At 37.2% G+C, this 20,898-nt stretch overlaps 1 protein-coding gene across 2 annotated transcripts in view; it reads right to left on the bottom strand.

Annotated features, from left to right (window-relative positions):
* Positions 1 to 32: 32 nt before the first annotated feature.
* Positions 33 to 20,898, bottom strand: part of DYNC1I2 (dynein cytoplasmic 1 intermediate chain 2) — a gene marked incomplete at its 5' end in the record, with an annotated part of 60,850 nt that continues 39,984 nt past the window's right edge. The window contains 7 exon segments of one of the 2 annotated variants that reach the window (NM_001133616.1): positions 33 to 677; positions 2,507 to 2,632; positions 4,247 to 4,387; positions 18,587 to 18,731; positions 19,587 to 19,720; positions 20,010 to 20,123; positions 20,459 to 20,605. In NM_001133616.1, coding sequence (NP_001127088.1) covers positions 564 to 677; positions 2,507 to 2,632; positions 4,247 to 4,387; positions 18,587 to 18,731; positions 19,587 to 19,720; positions 20,010 to 20,123; positions 20,459 to 20,605 — 921 coding nt within the window. In that variant the 3' untranslated portion in view covers positions 33 to 563. 2 annotated transcript variants of the gene reach the window in all.

Genomic DNA, 20,898 nt, shown 5'->3' with positions numbered 1-20,898 from the left:
AAAATTCAAGTTGTAAGGAGTAAAAATGAAAATTTGAAAAGTTAACGCATATTTGTTTTTATTTATAGGTAACTACCACATGAATTATAAAGACAACAAAGGATGTCAGAATGAACATGGATAGGTGTATGCATACTACGGCTAAGGAGAAACAATGTTCCTACATATTATGGGTAGTGAGAACATTATCTGTATAACAGGGAACTGTGATTATTTAAAAATATGCAGAACTTATTTCATCTGTGCTTTAGAAATAACTGTATACAATGTTATAAGTTGAAAAGAACTCAAAATAACTAATACCAAATATACACCTGTGTATTAGAATTCAAAAAAGCTGCTTTCTGTGAAGTCAATCAGCTATATTAAAAAATGACACAAATCCAAAACAAGATGCATGTTATATATAAAGGGACATTGTAAGTTTCCTTGCTGCATTAAACCCATGGTTTAATCCATGAAACTTCCTTTTAATTATCATTTAGATAGAAGCATGCAAATAGTCTCAGGATCTACTTAAGAACGTTTCCCAAATCCACTAGTTACACTCCCCTTTTCAGGAACTAAGCAGGTATTCGGGTAGCTGCTTCCTCCTCTGCATCAGCTCGGTTTGCATTAATTTCTGCAAGTGTTCGGCCAAACCGTGCCCATTCATCATTGCGGGGAACAGCAATCTGCTGTTAAAAGAAAGACAATGTTTTATATACAATGAAATAAAAGATCATTTTGCCCACTATTATTCAGTTTGTTTTCAAATAATTTTTCTGTTAAAAAGTAATAATTGACCTGAATGGCCTTTCCATAATTACAGGGACTATAACAATGATTCACAACATTTCAAAACAAAAGACGGTGTTTGTGAAGTGTGTTGTGACAGCCTCAGAAATGACTTGGCTATTATCACCACCAATGCAAGAGAGAATAACAATGATGCTTTGTAAATATAACTCCTATGCACCATCTCATGGATTTTGTGGGAGAGGAATTCCTTAAAATTTTTTTTTACTGTATTCTTGCACAATTCCTAGTAAGAAAGTGTTTGAAGCATGGTTCATAAGGGGGCTGGTTTCTTGTAAGTATTTTTGTTTGGAACATAAGGTAGTCTTTCTTGATACCTTAACTCCTTCATCAAAAGCTGTGCTACTATTTACCGCTTTAGTGTTGCACTGGTGGCAAAAGAGCCTTGTGATGCTTTACTTCAGAGGCAGCCCAATAACATACATATATATATATAAAATTTTTTTTTTTGAGACAGTCCCACTCTGTTGCCCACGCTGGAGTGCAGTGGCACTATCTTGGCTCACTGTAACCTCTGCCTCCCAGGTTCAAGTGATTCTCCTGCCTCAGCCTCCCGAGTAGCTGGGATTACAGGCATGTGCCACCACGCCTGGCTAATTTTTGTATTTTTAGTAGAGATGGGGTTTTGCCATGTTGGCCAGGCTGGTCTCGAACTCCTGACCTCAGGTGATCCACCCGCCTCATCCTCCCAAAGTGCTGGGATTACCGGTGTGAGCCACTGTGCCCGGCCCCAATAACAAATATTTTTGATAACTGCCATTATAATATCATAGGAGTCTGACACTGTCATGTTAGGGCACAAACCACTCACTGTGGCAAATGGCTGTGCCTGTTTATAAATCTACACTATCCAGTAGGGTAGCTACTGGCCACATGTGACTATTTACATTTAAATTAATTAAAATTAAACATTCAGTTACGCAGTTGTAGTAGCAACACTTAAAGTGTTCAATAGCCATATGTGGCTAGACGCTACCATATTAGTGCAGGTACAGAACATTTCCATTTGTGCAGATAGTTTAATTGGCTGCTGTAAATGATTAAATCTACCTCCCACCAGATCCAATTGCTAGAGGCCATGGGATATCCAGAGAGGAGAGAAATCATGAGGCATAGCAAAGGAAAGTGACTAAGGTCACTTTTTTAACCCCTAGCCAGGGTTAAAAAAGAGGAAATCCATCCTGGGCTTTGTGTTCAGCCAATCAGAGCAGCAAAGATGAGAAAGCTCATCCTATTGGATTCCATTACTGTGGCTTTGCATCAAGGCTTAAGAATCAAGATGCACATTTCATGAAGTCACAGATGGTTCTCAAAAGATACTACTTTTGGTTTCTACTACCTGGCCCAAATTAATGAATACAGAAAAATAAATCTTATTTCAATATCAATAAAACCCCAAAGTCCACCTATAACTCCAAACTTCTCCCCGAAGAATTTCTAATTTCCAGCAATGCATGCTTCAAGAAACAAGGTACTTTCAATGTATTTATTGTATTACCCTCAAAATCTGTTGCATGGGACACAGACCATTCGGTTTAGAAAGAAAATGTTTCAAGAGTTGCTTCTGTGGTAGGAAGTAAGTTTTATCTTTACAACCATATAGTTTATACAACTCATAAACCTCAAAGCCTAGGGTTAGCCACAAAGATGCCTTTACTACAATGCAACTAAATAGATGTGTCAAAATTATAGGCAGGGAGTCCCATACCTCTCCCACATCATATATAACAATCTGTCCTTCAGAATCACCCACAGCAATCTCTCTGCCAGAATGGGTCCATCTCACACGATTAAGAGCAGGATTACCCTCCACAGAAATGCTGGCAGTTGGTACCTAAAGTCATTTAAAATAAAGGACAGTGTTAAAAGTTTCATCAAGATTTCTATAAACATGTAAAACAGTAATTCTTCTCTCAATCTGGCTACATTTTTAAAAACAAAGATGAAAACAGATAAGAATTTCCCCAACTTTCTTCTTCTTCAGTGATATATTATGAATGACATTATAGTCAATCCTTGAAAATGGTTTGGGAAAATAAGTCTTTGTATAAAAAATTCTCAGAAGACTAGACACATTATTTTGAAAGGTCTTCTCTTGAATAAAGAATCCTTTTTTGTTGTTTTAATGTCTTTAAGAAGTCAAGCTGTTTGAAAACACATGGCCAAAACCCATTTAAAAAGAAAACACTTCAAAAGCCCTCATAAGCAGATTATGGTTCAGTTGTAGAGGACAGGAATCACTTGTGCAGCATGTATCTCTATCAGCTGAAACCTGTATTTGACTCACTGTTCCTAGAAACAGTTCATACTGAAGGTGCAGTATGAGTCAGTCTAAAGCCTCTTGTTCCATGAGCTAGCTGGAGAGAGCCAGGATGATGGCACCAACACAATGGCACCAGCTCCCTGGAATCTGACTGTGCCTCTTCTTTGCTAAGGAAGAAGAGTTTTATTTGCTACACATGGAGCAAACATTCAGTGTTTGAATTCAGACTAAAAGTATGATAAAATTTTAAAACAATTTTGAAATTTGACAAAAAATCCTTCTAATTTGTATTAGTCATCCCCAAATAATTTAACCCCATACACAGAATACCAAAATTGTTATAAAGAAATATTAAATTTCAATCCACATTTAATTGTAACCTCAAATCTCTAAGACTAAAATCCAAATTAAGAAAACAGAATTGGTACCATTCTAGCTAACTAGGAAGAGATGTGGGAGATCTGAGTTGACTCTCTCTCAACAATTGTTATTGATAGAAATGCTAATATTAATTATATTACCAACAGCAATATAGAATAGAATTCTAAGAATATTTTTAAGCTTCTCTAAGCTGGTAAAAATACATGTGACTAAAAATAAATAAGAGTTGCAATTAAATTTAATTGCTAATAAGTGATTTTAGTACAGCAATTAGGAAATTTGATAGTTTCTATATTCATTTTATAGTAACACTCTGTTTTCAATCCTTCATGGAAAAAAACTCATCAAAAATCAAAATACATTTTTCCTTCCTTCAAACAAATCAGGCTAAGATGAATGTTTATGGATGATATACAATGCTATCAAGGCTAAGAGATAATTTAGAAATTCAGAATTAAGGTTAACATACTTCAACAGTCTGAAACTATCTGCTTTCTAGCCTATGAATGAAAAACATCCCAGTTATCTTATGAATGAGACTTTGCCAGGACATTAGAGACATGACAGTGCTTTTCAGAAGTAAAAGGAAATGCCCCAGTGCTCCTGGCAACATTATTTCTCCCTTCAGTTCTTTGCAGCATGCTGTTTATTATTTAGGGTACAAAGCTTATTTGAGTTCTTTGTGATGAATCTACAATCACAGAGCCTTTTTACATTCTTTGGAATAAAAGGAATTTCACAAATTATTCAATAAATATCCAATTTTCTATTTTTCAATGCAATTTTTGTTATTTTCCTGCTCACCTCTGTGTCATTATTGAGATTCCACAAATCCAATCTCCCCATGCCATCCACACAGGCAAACAGGGCTGGGTGGGTAGGTGACCACATAACATCATAAACATAGTCTGCATTATCTTCAAATGAATACAAAGGCTTGTTATTCTGAAAGAGAAAAGTTGATTCTTAGCATGGTCCATATATGACATACAAATCATTAAACTACTTATCACTGGAAAAAAAATGACATACATTCAACAGGTATGATAACATTTTATGATATTTAACTCAGCCTAGAAAAAGTTCCTATAATTTGTTTCACTACAGAATTACCTGGTATTGTAAACTAAGAATCAACTATTGATTGCATTTTCTTTTTAACTTGTAGATGCCATACTGTTTAAAAAAAAATAGAATATGCTTCAAAAACATTTGTCAATGAGAAGATTCTGGGAAGATAACAGCAATAGCATTGTATTTTTTAAATCTCCTTTAGATCGCCCCATAAACTCAGATAAAGCAATGAGGGCAGGAAGAGCAAAGATTCACAGGCAGCATCTACAGCAGAATCAGGAGACAAACTTCCAAATAAAATCAGGTGGAAACAAACCTCTCACAACTACAAGACTTGTATGGTATCAGTATCTGTGTGGGAAGAAGATGAAGGAAGGCATGAGAACTTCTGACAGGTGGAGAACAGAACCTCACAGTCACAGCAGATGCTCACTGGACAGTGTGGTGGGCTAATCTGAGAACAGCAGCAAAAACTAGGAGGCAGTTTGGCACAATTCCATTTATAAATACATTTGACCCTTGAACAATACAGGTTTGAACTGCACAGATCCACTTATACTCATATTTTCTTCTGCCTCTGCCACCCCTGGGACAGCACAACCAACCCTTCCTCTTTCTTTTCCTCCTCAGCCTACTCAACTGTGAAGATGATAAGGATGAAGACCTTTATGATGATCCACATCCACTTAATGCATAGTAAATATATTTTCTCTTCTTTATGATTTTCTTAACATCTTCATTTCTTTAGCTTGCCCTTAAGATGACAGTACATAATACATATAAAAAATATGTGTTAATCAACAGTTTATGTTGTCAGAAAGGTTTCTGGTCAGCAGTAGGCTATTAGTAAAGTTTTTTGGAAGTCAGAAGTTATATGTGGATTTTGAACTGCTGGGATGGGCGTTGGCACCCCTAACCCCTGCATTATTCAAGGGTCAACTGTAAATGCAAGCAGACTACAGTGCAGTATAAGTAAGTTCTCACAGTACAGTCTAGGTGCTATAAACTCTCAAAATTAACAAATCAAAGTTCCTTTCCAAGACAAAGTCTCACAGAAGACAAACTGCTGGGAGTAGAATCCGAGTTGTAGAATGCCAGACAAAAGAGACAAAGCAGTAAGTTCAGATAGAAGTGGTGGAGAGATGCAGAAAAGGCACATCTCAGAAAGCACAAGGTACATGTATTCTCACTTTGCAAAAGCCAGAGAAGAGAGAGCTTTAACCTAGAAAATGAACTAGGAAAGTTATCCTTGCCCATTCCCTCCCTCCTAAAAGTACACAAAAATTCATTTCGCTAGTCGACAATAGCAAAGAAAAGGATCTCAGTCAGATTCCATAAAAGTTATTGTGGTGTCAAGAAAATCAGATAGGAAAGGAATAGTCTTTTCAAGAAATGGTGCTGGGAAAACTAGATATACATATGCAGAAGAATAAAGCTGGCCCAGGTGCCATGGCTCATGCCTGTAATCCCAGCACTTTGAGAAGCCGAGGTGGGTGGATCACATGAGCTCAGGAGTTTGAGACCAGCTTGGCAACATGGCAAAACCCCGTCTCCACAAAAAATACAAAAATTAGCTGAGCATGGCGGCATGCACCTATAGTCTCAGCTACCTGGGGGGCTGAGATGGGTGGATGGTTTGAGCCCAGGATGTCAAGGCTGCAGTGAGCTGAGATCACGCCACTGCACTCCAGCCTAGGCGATGGGAGTGAGACCTTGTCTCAAAAAAATAAAAAAATAAAAAAAAAAAAGCTGGATCCCTCCTTCCTTACATCATATAGAAAAATTAAATGTATCACAGATCTAAATAGAAAGTAAAACTATGAAACTTTTTTTTTTTTTTTTTCTGAGACTGCGTCTCGCTCTGTCGCCCAGGCTGGAGTGCAGTGGCGTGATCTCAGCTCACTGGGTTCAAGCGATTCTCCTGCCTCAGCCTCCCAAGTAGCTGGGATTACAGGCATGTACCACCAAGCTCAGCTAATTTTTGTATTTTTAGTAGAGAAGGGGATTCACCATGTTGGCCAGGCTGGTCTTGAACTCCTGACCTCAGGTGATCCACCCACTTCGGCCTCCCAAAGTGCTAGGATTACAAGCGTGAGCCACTGTGCCTGGCCAAACTATGAAACTCTTAAAGGAAGCATACAAGTAAATCTTTGTGACCTTGAACTCAGCAATGATTTCTCAGTTGAGAAGCCAAGAGCACAGTGACAAAAGAAAAAGTAGGTAAAATGAGCTACATCAAAATTAAATACTTTTGGGCTTCAAATGATATCAAGAAAGTGAAAAGAGAACCTACACAATGGGAGAAAATATTTGCAAACCATGTATCTGATACATCACTGTGTCCACAGTGCTTACAATAGCCTATAAGTACATGAAAAGATGCTCAACATCATTAGTCGTGAGAGGAATGCAAATCAAAACCACAATGAGGTATCACTTCATACCACTAGGATAGCTAGAATAAAAAAGTAACAAATGTTGGTGAAGATACAGGAAATCAGAACCTTCATACCTTGCTGGGGAATGTAAAATGGTGCTGCCACTTGAAAAACAGCTTGGCAGCTCCTCAAAATGCTAATTAGTTACCATGTGACCCAACAATCCCACTCCTAGGTATATACCCGAGAGAAATAAAAACTTGCACATTCACAGCAGCATTATTCATAATAGCCAAAAAGCAGAAGCAACTGAAGTGTTCATCTGATGAATGGATAAACAAAAAGTGGTATACCTATACAATGGGGTATCATTCAGCTATAAAAGGAACAATACATTGATACAAGAAGTATCAATATGAAGGATGACCCTTGAAAACATTATGCAAAGTGAGAGAAGCCAGTACACAACTGCATGATTCCATGAAATGTCCATGAACTGTCCATAACAGGCAGACCCAAAGAGATAGAAAGTAAATTGATTAGTGGTTTCCAGGAGCTGTGGGGGTAGGGGAGAATGCGGAGTGACTGCTAATGGGTATAATGTTTCTAAAATTTGAAAATGTTCTAAAATTAGATACTGGCAATAATGCGTGCCTCTGTGAATGTACTAAGAACCACTGAATTGTATACTTTAAAAGGGTGAATTTCATGGTATAAGGATTTTGCTCAATAAAACTGTTATTTAAAAAGAAACTTATTTTAAAAGAAGAGATAAGGTGATCTAAAAAAAAAAAGTGATAAAGAAGATCAGCAAAAGTACATCTACAATGGCAGGTCCTGAAGAAGAAAACCAAAGCAGTAATACAGAACAAATACCAAAAACAACTCAAAAGAACTCTCCTAAAATAAAAGACAGCTTGAAACTACGTATTGAAAGGGTATCCTGTGTATCTAGGAACACTGACCCTCTAAAGAAAAGGGAAAAAATAATTTGATCACCCACATTTTTAAAAAAGACCAAATCGCAAGTAGGAAAAAGAAAATCAGATTGTCATCAGATTTTGTGACAGCAATGCTTTTTTCCAGAAGTCCACAGAGTAACTAAGGTATGCAAAGAAAGAAAATGTAAGTCATGGATTTTATAAACAATCAAACTAATCTTCATAATCATGTACTTTCGTGGAATATGAGAATAATGCACCTGTGGGCACCTTCTGCATCATGTACTATAGAATGAGCTTCAGATGACCAAAAAGACTGAAGAGACGTTAACGTAAGGTCTGGTGGATAACCAAGTCATTTATGAGGGTAAACGTCTCATTATGGAAACATAAACTATCTGCAACCACACACATTAATATGAATGACACCACAGGAATGCAAAATCGAGACTGAGAAGCCCTACAGGACCAACTTGACAGACACCAACCTGGTTTCTTCCTCAAGAATAAAACAGCAAGAAAAAAAAGAGGAATGCAAGCCCTACTTTAAAGAGGAACTTAAAAGATATGTCAATTGTGGCTGGGCTTGGTGGCTCAAAATCGCAGGACTTTGGGAAGCCGAGGAGGGCCGAGGCAGGCGGATCACTTGAGGTCAGGAGTTTGAGACCAGCCTGGCCAACATGGTGAAACCCTGTCTCTACAAAAAATATAAAAATTAGCCAGGCATGGTGGCGGGCGCCTGTGATCCCAGCTACTCGGGAGGCTGACGCATAAGAATCACTTGAACCTGGGAGACAGAGGTTGCAGTGAGCCAAGATCGCGCCACTGCACTCCAGCCTGGGCAACAGAGTTGAGATTCTATCTCAAAAAAAAAAAAAAAAAAAAAAAAAAAGAGAGATATGTCAATCGCAAATGGATGGCCCTCCTTTGGCTCCTGCTTCAAATAAATAGTAAAAAGAAAAAAAAAATTGAATACTGATAGGCCATTTGATGACAATAAGGAGCCAATGTTCGTTTTGGGGGGTTTAATAATGATATGGTAGTATTTTTTAAAGAGGTTTTATTTTTTAGAAATACATAATGAATATTTATAGGTGAAATGGTATGTATAGGCTTGATTTTAAATATTGGAGAGGTTAAGTATAGACAAGATTGGTCATGTGTTAACTGTGGAAGCTGGGAACAATAATGGCTTCATTATATTATTCCCTCTGCTTTTGTATCTGAGATTTTCCATAATAAAATGTTTTAAAATTGTGAATTAAAATTTTTCAGATATGATAGTAAATGTCAACAGCATGATCATTTTAATAGCCAAAATGTTTGCTTTTAATTTAAAAACCAAAATTTTAATAAAACTTAAAACTAAGCTAAACACAAAAATTAAAAGCCTTTTTCTTTTACAATCACTATCTGTCACTCTCCCTGGTAACACTACCAAACGAAGTCTCACTCTGAGAAGGTGGTTTTCTTTTTTTTTTTTTTTTTTTGCACTCTTGTTGCCCAGGCTAAAGTGCAATGGTGTGATCTTGGCTCACTGCAACCTCCGCCTCCCAAGGAGCTGGGATTACAGGCATGCACCACCACACATGGCTAATTTTGTATTTTTAGTAGAGATGGGGTTTCACCATGTTGGCCAGGCTGGCCTCGAACTCCTGACCTCCGGTGATCCACCTGCCTTGGCCTCCCAAAGTGCTGGGATTACAGGTGTGAGCCACCGTGCCTGGCCGAGAAGGTGGTTTTCAACCTACGATGTGCACAATCATCTGCAGAGCTTTTGAAAAATACAGATGCAGGGCTGAACTCCAGATGCACTTCATCAGTATCTCTGCTGTTGCTCCACTAGTGATTCTGATGCACACCAATGATTAAGAACCACTGTGCTAAGGCCTCTGACTCCTGAGGTGATAGTGTACTTCTTCAAAAACAGCTTATTTTTAAGCAATGTTATGTCTTCCATCAAAGACCAAGTAATTCCACTCTAGGTATATACCCAACAGAAATGAGTGCTTATGGCCCTCAAAAGACATCTACAATTATGCTCACAACAACACTATTTGTAATGGCCCCCAACTGGAATGAATGCAAATACCATCAGCAGTAGAATGGATAAATTATGGTATATTTACATAATGGAATAGTATACAGCAGAGAGAACGAATAATCTACAACTACACTAACAAATATGAATGAATCTCACAAACATAATGTTGAGCAAAAGAAGCCAGACACAAATGAGTATCTTTTTTTTTTTTTTTTTTTTTTGAGCTGGAGTTTCGTTCTTGTCTCCCAGGCTGGAGTGCAATGGCACGATCTCAGCTCACTGCAACCTCCACCTCCCGGGTTCTAGCAATTCTCCTGCCTCAGCCTCCCAAGTAGCTGGGATTACAGGTGTGTGCCACCATGCCCAGCTAATTTTTGTATTTTTAGTAGAGATGGGGTTTCACCACGTTGGCCAGGCTGGTCTCAAACTCCTGACCTCAGATGATCTGCCTGCCTCGGCCTCCCAAAGTGCTGGAATTACAGTCGTTAGGTACTGCGCCTGGCAGAGTATTTTCTACTCTATGATTCCATTTTTATATGATACAAAATATGAAAAAAGCTACATGCAAATTAGATTAAAACTTACTTGTATTTATAATATAAAAGAAGATTGCTAAATGTATCAGGAAATGGTTACTAGGCTGAGTACCTGGGTGATGGAATAATCTGTACAACAAACCCCCATGACATGATTTTACCTATATAACAAACCTGCAAACGTACCCCTGAACCTAAAAGTTCAAAAAAAGAAAATCATCTACTCAGTGGACGAATATGCAGCCAGAGACAAAAACAGGATGCATTGTAACTGGGTAAAAGATTACAATAAAAAGAAAAACAAGGCTGGGCGTGGTGGCTCACACTATAACCCAACCACTTTGGGAGCCCGAGGCAGGCAGATCACTTGAGGCCAGGAGTTCGAGACCAGCCTGGCCAAGCATGGTGAAACCCTGTCTCTACTAAAAATGCAAAAATTAATTGGGCATGGTGGCACATGCCTATAATCCCAGCTGTCTGGGAGGCTGGGGCATGATAATCGCTTGAACCTGGGAGGTGGAGGTTGCAATGAGCCGAGATCACCGCACTGCACTCCAGCCTGGGCAACAGAGTATGGTCACGAGTCAAGCCATATTTTTCCTAAGCTCTTTAAGGTTGTACACTGAGTTGAATAGTGTCTTCCCAAAATTCGTGTCTACCTGGTATCTGTAAATGTGACCTTATTTGGAAACAGGGCCTTTGCAGATGTAATCAAGTTAAGATGAGGTCATATTGAATTAGGGTAGGTCCTAAATCTAGCATGATTGGTATCCTTAAAAAAAGAGAAAAATTCGGACACAAACAGGTAGAATGCCATCTGATCACAGAGGCAGAGGCTGGAATGATGGTAGCTGCAAGCCAATGAACAGTAAGGATTGCTGGCAACCATCAGAAGCTGGGAGAGAGACAAGAAACAGATTCTCCTTCAGAACGTCCAAAAGTAACTAGCCTGTCAACACCTTGATTTTGGACTTCTAGCCTCCAGAAATGTGAAAGAATAAATTTCTGTTGTTTTAAGTCACCCAGTTTGTGGTAATTTGTTATGGCAGCTTTGGGAAAAGAATATAGATTATTTTTCAAAGCTGGGGTAAGCGGGGAGTTCTAGATTAATAACAAAGACAGTCCCTACATTAATCACGTGAAGATAATAGTGAGATGCTTCCTAGAGAATTGGGAAATAAATATGTCATCAATTTGGATCAGAAGAGAAATAAATGGATTCTCTTCCAAAGAAATGGATTCCAAGGTCAGAAATATCTTTCTATATAACTTGACTGCATATATTAACTTTTTGAGACCAAATGTGTCTATTAAAATAGAAATACAAAGAAACAATCTTACAAGGAAAATGAAGACAGTACCCATTCAAGCATCATCCAGGAGAAAGGGAGTCTCAACCAATGGATTTTGAGAATTACTACCCCATGGCAAGGCTAAAATGAATCAGGCTATCTTAGCTTGGTGCCATTAAACATTCAAATTATAAAACTTCTTTTGTTCCAACTCCTTACTCACCAAGCAATCTTCTGATTATAATTTGGCTTCCCATGTGGATTGTCTACAGGGAAACAACGAGCTGGTCAGGCTCGCAGGAGTATCTGGGCCTTCTGGCAGTTATGTTTTTCATTGTAAATTAATAAATTGACATTCTCCAATGTACCAGTGTCTTAGGAGCCTGTTAGTTCCAGTTAGCACTCCCTGTCTATCAACTCTAGTATACTGATTAAACTGAGTTTCTGAATATGCAAAGGAGAGGCTGGACATTGGCCAGTAGCAAGTTACTGAGGCAAATGCTGCTGCGCAGGCCTGGGTCCAGATGAATAGGCAGCCTCCCCTAAGAACACCCAACTACAAAGCATTTTTTCATCTTAACTTGTCTACATATGCATAGTTGTTATTCTAAGGACTAGTATGAACTTTTAACCCTGTTTTAATGCTGGTTCCCTCTGAGAGTTAACTAAGTAAGCTATTAATATAAGGAGGGGTTCTAAGACTTATCAGAAAGTGTGAATAATTTCAAGATGTGTATGGACTACAAAAGTGTGAAAACTCCCCCTTCCAAGAAATTACATTAACAATCTTAACTTCGTCATTTTATGGTAAATATGGTTCTGATAAGCATTTGTGCACACATCTCAAAATCCATCTTGTCCCAAGTAAATAATTCTTATGTTTTAATGGTAATCTGTAACAAGTGTGGTTAAATGTGGTAGAACATTTAGTGAATCTACCAGGTCTACCCATAATCAAACTCTTCTAGAATCCTTGTTACCCTGCAGAAGCTTTCAATCCTTATTCTCCCAGCCATTTTTTAGACCTGCCAAAGTGCTTCGGTTGTGAATTTAAAATTTGGTATTTTGAGATGGTAACAGAGTCTTTTAAATATATTAGAAGCCCTGTCTTTATTGGTTTAAACTTCCATACATGGAAAATAATCTATTTGTTTGTCTTCTATACAGGTTGAATATCCCTTATCAGAAATGCTTGGAACCAGAAGTGTTTCAGATTTCAAATATTTTTGGATTTTTGAATACGCGCATTATACTTATGGTTGAGCATTCCTAATGTGAAATGTGAAATGCTTCAATGAACATTTCCTTTGAGTGTCACATTAGTGGTCAAAAAGTTTTGAATTCTGGAGCATTTCAGACTTTGCATTTTCAGATTAGGGTGCTCAGCCTGTATTAAAAATAGTTGAGTTCAATAAAGTAATGAAAACAAGTCAATGAACCAGAACTCTGTGACTGAATTATAAATCTCTGGCTAGGCAAAGATTAGTGGCTAGCTGTAGAAGTAGATTACTTTAAACTAAATTTGAGGCTGTGCCAAATTGAGATTCCCAGGGATTTTTAGAGGACTCATAGAAAGAGAGAAAAGGAAGAAATCTTGTTTTGCTATCAGGGCAGAGCCAGATCTTAAGGACACAAAGGTACAGCAATATCTCAGGATTCAGTCTTCCAATTTATGAGGACTCAATTCCTAGAGTCAAAGAGCACTTAAAAAGTAGAGGCAGAGAAGCAAAACATTTAAAGTCTGTTAAATTCATGAGTGTGAAGACTCTGGTTTAAAGTTTAAAATGAAATTGGAACAATGTGTTTAAAGAGAGATTATTTAAAAACACTGCCTATTATTCTTTACCATTCATTATTAATTAACATTGCGCATCAATCATTATTACAGCATAGAGGCTCTATCAGTTTTTCAACAGGGCAGAAATAAATACCAGCAACACAATTAACCAGGAAGTGTAAATTGACATTGGAGCCACAGTATGGCCAAATATAAAAGTATTCACTCAACAGACTGTTCCTTTACCCTTCACAGAGTAGAACTACTTGTGTGCAGAAAAGTTAAAATAAAGGGTAATTCTTCTGATAAAGTCAGAGGGTCCTTAGGCATTTATAAAAACACTATGTTCTATGGTGGCCCATCCTTTGTACACTAACACTGGAGGGATGTTGGGGGCAGGGTGAGAGGCATGTATCCCAATGGAATGAATAAATGAGTCTTCTATATAAGGCTCAAGGAAGGAAGCAATGCCTAGCCTAATTAGCAAAGAAAGAGATATGCCCACTTGTCATTCTTATTCAGAAGGCACTTCTATGTTGAAACACATTAAAATACAAGAATAAAAATATCAACCGCCCCTCAACTAGCTGTGTAGTACCACAAAAGCAAGTATCAATCAGTCTGCTATCACAAGATAAGTTCTGTCCTTGATTAGTCAAGATGAACTCTTTATTTTCAAATCCTATTATTAATGTATATAAGGATGGAAGCCTCAAATTTAAAGCCAAAGGAGGCTGGCAAACTGACACCCTGAGAGAGTAAAAAACAAACTAGAAATAGATAAAAGATTCTTTCACACATAGACTGGGAACAGAATAGGGAACCCAGAAATAAGACTACACACCTACAATCATCATCTTTGACAAACCTGACAAAAAAACAAGCAATGGGGAATGGATTCCCTGTTTAACAATGGTGCTGGGAGAACTGGCTAGCCATATGTAGAAAACTGAAACTAGACCCCTTCCTTACATCTTATACAAAAATTAACTCAAGATGGATTAAAGACTTAAATGTAAAACCCCAAACTACAAAAAACCTAGAAGAAAACCTAGACAATACCATTCAGTACATAGCCATGGGCAAAAATTTCATGATGAAGATGCCCAAAGCAATTCCAACAAAAGCAAAATTTGACAAATGGGATCCAATTAAAGAGCTTCTACACAGCAAAAATCAAAAACAAAAAAACCACTAAAAAATAAAAACTATTGAGTAAACAGACAACTTACAGAAAGGGAGAAAAATTCTACAACCTATGAATCTGACAAAGATCTAATATCCAGCATCTATAAGGAACTTAAATTTACAAGAAAACAACCCCATTAGAAAGAGGGCAAAGGACATGAACAAACATTTCTCAAAAGAAGACATATATCACTGATCATCAGAGAAATGCAAATCAAAACCACAATGAGATACCATCTCACACCAGTCAGAATGACTATTATTAAAAAGCAAAAAAAAAAAAAAAGGATGCTGGCAAGGTTGTGGAGAAAAAGGAACGTTTTTACACTGTTGGTGGGAGTATCAACCATTATGGAAGACAGTGTGGTGATTTTTCAAAGACCTAGAGACAGACATACCTTTTGACCCGGCAATCCCATTACTGGGTATATACCCAAAGGAGTGTCAATCACTCTATTATAAAGACACTAGCAAAGACATGGAATCAGCCTAAATGCCAATTAATGGTAGATGGGATAAAGAAAATGTGGTACATATACACCACAGAATACTACGCAGCCATAAGAAGGAATGAGATCATGTCCTATGTGGGGACACTGATGAAGCTGGAGGCCATTATCCTTTGCAAACCAGTGCAGGAACAGAAAACCAAATACCACATGTTCTCACTTATAAATGGGAGCTAAACAATAAACATACATGTAGACACATAGAGGAGAACAACTCATACTGGGGCCTACCAAAGGGTGAGAGTGGGAGGAGGGAGAGGCTCAGAAAAAATAACTAATGGATACTAGGCTTAATACCTGGGTGATACAATAATTTGTATAACAAACCCACACATCCTTTACCTGTACCTTCGAATGTAAAATAAAGTTTTTAAAAAAAGATTACTTTCAATTACTGAAAAGGAAGTTGGGCAACAATCTAACAAAAATGTGTCTCTCCTGTGACTATACATGGGATTACTAAGATGAAAGCACATCTGAAAATCTAGCAACTTACATGGCTGTATGAAGCCTTTGGAGAAACAGTTGGCTTCATCTCACCAATTCTGCATCTTGCTTTGGTTTTATATGTTTATCTGAAATACTTGGAACCAGAAGCATTTGAGATTTTGGACTTTTTCAGATTTTAGAATACAGTAAGTCCTCACTTAACATCATTTATAGGTTCTTGGAAACTGTGACGTTAAGCAAAACAACATAAAACAAAACCAGTTTTACCACAGGCTAATTGATATAAACAAGAGTTAAATCCCTATGGCATTTATCTGGTCATAAAAACATCATCAGATTTCTAAATATGACCCTAAACACTTCAAATATTAGGCACTGAAATAAAATGTGAGCTATACATACAATTCAGAAAGATTATCATTACTTTTTCAGGTGGAGTTTTGCTCTTGTCACCCAGGCTGTAGTGCAATAGCACAATCTCGGCTCACTGCAACCTCCTCCTGCTGGGTTCAAGTGATTCTCCTGCCTCAGCCTCCCGAGTAGCTAGGAATACAGATGCCCGCTACCATGCCCAGCTCATTTTTGTATTTTCAGTGAGACGGGGTTTCACCATGTTGGCTGGGCTGGTCTCAAACTCCTGACCTCAGGTGATCCACCCGCCTCAGCCTCCCAAAGCGCTGGGATTACGGCGTAAGCCACCCTGTTTGGTCACATTTGAGAAAGAATCATAAAAACAAGATAATTATTAACCCAATTTTTGGTGAAGAGGTGGTGGGTTAAATCAAGGAATAAATGTTTTGCAAAGTGAAAATTGTAAGGAGCACACCCTATCACCAGGCAGTTCTAAAACAATGACAAAGACGGAAGGAAGGCTCGCTGAGCGGTTTCATACTGCATCCTTTAACTGTCGTGCCTTTGTATGATTACTAAGTATCTTACAAATTTTTATTTTACGACAATTTGTATTCATTCATTCATTTATTTTCCAACTTGCTTTTCCCAGTTCAAGGTTACAGCTGGTCAGAGCACAAGACAGGAACCCACCATGGACAGGATGCTATTCTATCGCAGGGCACACTCAGACACACCTACACTCATTCAGACTGGGACAATTTAGACATGCCAGTTGAGCAATCCTCCCACCTCAGCCTCCCAAGTAGCTAGGACCACAGGTGCGCACCACCATGCATGGCTAATTTTTAAATTTTTTGTAAACATGGGGTCTCCTTGTGTTAACCAAACTGGTCTTGAACTCCTGGGCTTAAGTAATCCTTCTGCCTTGGCCTCCCAAAGCGCTGGGATTACAGGAGTGAGCTGCTGAGCCTGGCCAATGCTTTTTCTTGTCAATTTTATGACAAAACACACTATTTGATGACATGCTGTATTTGTGTTATACTTATGGTTATACATCTCTAATCCAAAAATCCAAAATCCAAAATGCTCCAATGAATGTTTCCTTTGAGTGTCATGCCTGCGCTCAAAGAGTTTTGAATTCTGGAGCATTACAGATTAGGGATGCTCAGCCTGTGCTAGCTAGATGATGCGTTTCTTTGCTTGTGAGCTTTGAGAATCTTCTTCTACCTTTTCCCACTGTATAAATTTCACTAGAAGAATAAAAATTCAAGAACAATCCAAGAAAGGAAAGAGATGACTTATTAAATGTGTTCAGGCTCTGTCTGATCCCCATTAAGAGGTAAAAGAGAAACTAAACATTGGTAAGTGCCTATTATTTGCTGGACACTGTGTTAAGCATCTGTTTCCTTTATTAGAGTTAAGGTAAACACTATTTTTACATCTGCTAATGACAAACCTGAAAATGCTCAATTTTAAAAGGCAAGCTTTTAGAGGCAAAGTTTTCTAACCTGTTTCATTATCAGACAGAAAGGAGGCATCAAGAAAGGACAAGAATGAATAATGAGTTCATCCCAGACTTCTAAGGCCAACACTTGATAAATAATTAGGAGTTCACTAAAACAGTGAAGAACATCTCTTACATTAGGTTTTCTCACAGAAACTGAAGAATCAAAGATCTCTAAACTTTGTCTCATGATGAATTATTTAAAAAGTCAATATTTAGGATAAGGCAGATAGAAACAGAAAAAAAAAAACCTTAGAATTTAATTTAAATAGAATCGGATGCTGGGTATGCATTTTCCCAGCAATAATGTAATACCGCAGAAAAACCAGACAGCAAAGTTAAGGCACTTCAATTATAAAATGAGATTAAATGAAATTACAAGTCTATCACAGGAGGTAATATTGCCTACTTGGATTTGTCTTGAGACTTTCAACAGGTCAAGACAATGTCATATTTATCTGGAATTGCTGGAGGATCAGGAATCATTTTATCACATGAATGGGTTTTTAAAATACTGAAGTTTATTAAAACCAAAATAAATGATTTAAACTGCTTATCATAGAATAACAAAAAATATATGCATCCATGCTTTTACACAATGCTTTCCTAAGGATTCCAGTTTACTACATACAGCCATATTATACAGGACTTATTGTAAATCAGTTTCTCTCTCTCTTTTCCCTATTTCCCATCAACTCTGTGAGCCACTGTAGTTATGAATAACCTGTTAAAAACTCTCCAAAGAGCAAATGCATAGCTTTTGTGCTGAGCTGAATGACAACTATATGAGGTGCTATGCGAGACACTCAGAGCTTTTTCGCCAGTGCAGTTCAGGGTAAACAGTTATATGCTCGAAAAGACTGAAGTGGTGGGAAGACTGGTCTTTGATTCTGTGTAGGGTTACCATACTTGTTAGCATACTTTTACAAAAACTACAACATCTAGTAGTTCACTCATGCTCTGTGTAACTTCTTAGCAGGCTTCATCTATTAGCAAACAATTATGATTTAAAAGGTTTTCACCATTCCTATGTAGTATTAGACCACCACCTTGTGTCAGAAACCTGAGCAAACAGCAGACATCTATATTTTAGATACCTTAGTTGTCCAAAGCTTTACTGTCCAGTCAAACGATGAAGTGACAAAAAGATGTGAGAAGTCTACTGCTCCAACAGCTGCATGACAATGGATGCCAGTGATTGGTCCTTGATGCCCCTCAAACATCTCACTGATTCCAGCTTTGCTAATTTCATAAAAGTGAAAATGTTAGAGAAGTCTCCTGTAAGTAGACCAATTACACACATTTTATTATAGGTTCATATATCAGGCCTTGATTTAATTTTGACAGACTTAACTCTGTGCTCATAACTTATAAGAATTAACTTTGTTGAGTGTTATTCCATCCACATTTGGTAACTCTACTAAAGCAATAAGTACCTTTGGAACTGTAAACATCATGCTGTTGACAACAGACCTCAAAAGTCCAATATCTGAAATGGTGTAATAGAAACAAAGATACTCTACATTTAAGAGAGACAATCTGGGCTACTTTTAAAACAAAAGCTTTGAAGTGAAGGTGATCTATATTTGAGATGCAATCTGGACATTCAATTTTTCTTTAAGGAAGCAATAAGGTACAGCTAGACAATTTCAAAACAGAATGGAAGGAGAAATATTACTCAGTTTAAAATATGTATGTGACATTACTGTACAATTATCAGGAGACTGAACTAATGCTGAAAGTCCAAATAAATCAAAAGGGGAAACAGCTGAAAATCTCATTTATAAGTCTATAGGTCAATATTGGCATGTGCATATTGTATTTGTAACTACTGAATGTTCCTGCCTATCACTAACTTACGTGAGTACATGCACACACACACAAAACCACAACCCACAAAATCTAAACACATCATGAATCCAAAATTATCTTTTATACAGAAAGGTATTTAAGTTTTAATTTTATGTGCCTAAACACAAAAAATCTGCCACAAATAACAAGCAGATCTACGACAGATTTCTACTTAAATAAGACAATTTGTTTCAATGGGATTAAAGGAAGAATTTTAAATTATTGCAAATTCCAGTTTAGGTTTACCTGCCATGGCGGCATGCTGTGTACACAGAACCTTCTTCACTCCCAACAACAAAGTTGTTGACATCTCCAACAGGGAAGGACATAGATGTCACAGCTACTGCTTTTGACTGTTTATGAACCAACTCCATGCTATCCTACATAGAAAAACCTGAGAAAATTAGTTTGTAAACTTGCAATTTTAAATTTCTGTAGAAAAACTTCCAGTCTTTGTAAACAATTCTTTTATTATTTACATTAATCTAAATAAAATGAAGCAGGTTTCAAAGTAAAATATATATATAACAAACTATATTAAACACGTTTCAGCTTATAAGCTGTTGTAACACTACTATAAAACAGTTTATGAGAAACATAAGTTGAGGTACACATACACTTAAAACATAACATTTGCCTCAAAATTTCAGTTTCCCAAGTTTAACTCACCTGTGGATGGGAAAGCATGTCCAGACTCCATGAACAAATTTTTCCATCAGTAGAGATGCTAATCAGATTGTGAGCATTTTGTGTTCCAACAACATTTACACAATATACAGGGTGCTGGAGATATTAAAAAAAGTTTTCAGAGATTATTTTACCAAAAAGCAAAACAAAATTTTTAGTCTAATTATAAGCATTCTGTTTATTATCGAGTCTCATAACTTGTGGGTATTCTTAATGTGAAGTTTGCTATTAACAAAATGTTGTCGCAGAAGAGAGATGAGTTTCTAATAAATCTCCAAAAAAAACCAGCCTTCATTCTTGGTTGCTAAATGGTGAGGAATTCATACACCAAAGGAAGCACATTCTGAGATGACTCTGATGGCCACTACTAAGTATTATAGCTAAGGGTGAAGGAGCACAGAAGCCTAATGGAAATAACCTTATTTACTTACTGTGTGTGCAGCTGCTGACAGTGGAGTTCTTTGCACTGGAGTTCTTTTATTGCTACGGTTATCCCAAAGCACAATTTGGCCTGAATATGTACCACCAACAACAAGATTTGGATGAAATTTTGCAAATGTGGCAGACATCACAGCTGACTGCAAATAAGTAAGATTTTTATACTTGAGATTCAAATGGAAAAAGTCTGACAAGTTCTAAAAATCAATCTATTATCTGAAACATTTCTTTCTTCACTGTATGGTATTAGAGGTTATAAAAACAACTAAGTAAATTAATTAAAAGTTTTCACTGTTTCAGAAATATAAAAATATATCTTTAAGATATTTTTTGCTTAAAAGTCCAATGTAATGGCTGTTTACATAAGTAGGTTTAACCAATTTATCAAAGAAAGCAAAAAGTTATTTCAGTTAACTACAGTATTAAAAAGGTA

The sequence above is a fragment of the Pongo abelii genome, chromosome 11 (genome assembly GCF_028885655.2).
Source record: "Pongo abelii isolate AG06213 chromosome 11, NHGRI_mPonAbe1-v2.0_pri, whole genome shotgun sequence".
NCBI classification, from domain to species: Eukaryota; Metazoa; Chordata; class Mammalia; order Primates; family Hominidae; genus Pongo; species Pongo abelii.
Note: the sequence above shows the minus strand (reverse complement) of the source record. Positions and strands in the feature narration are given on the sequence as shown.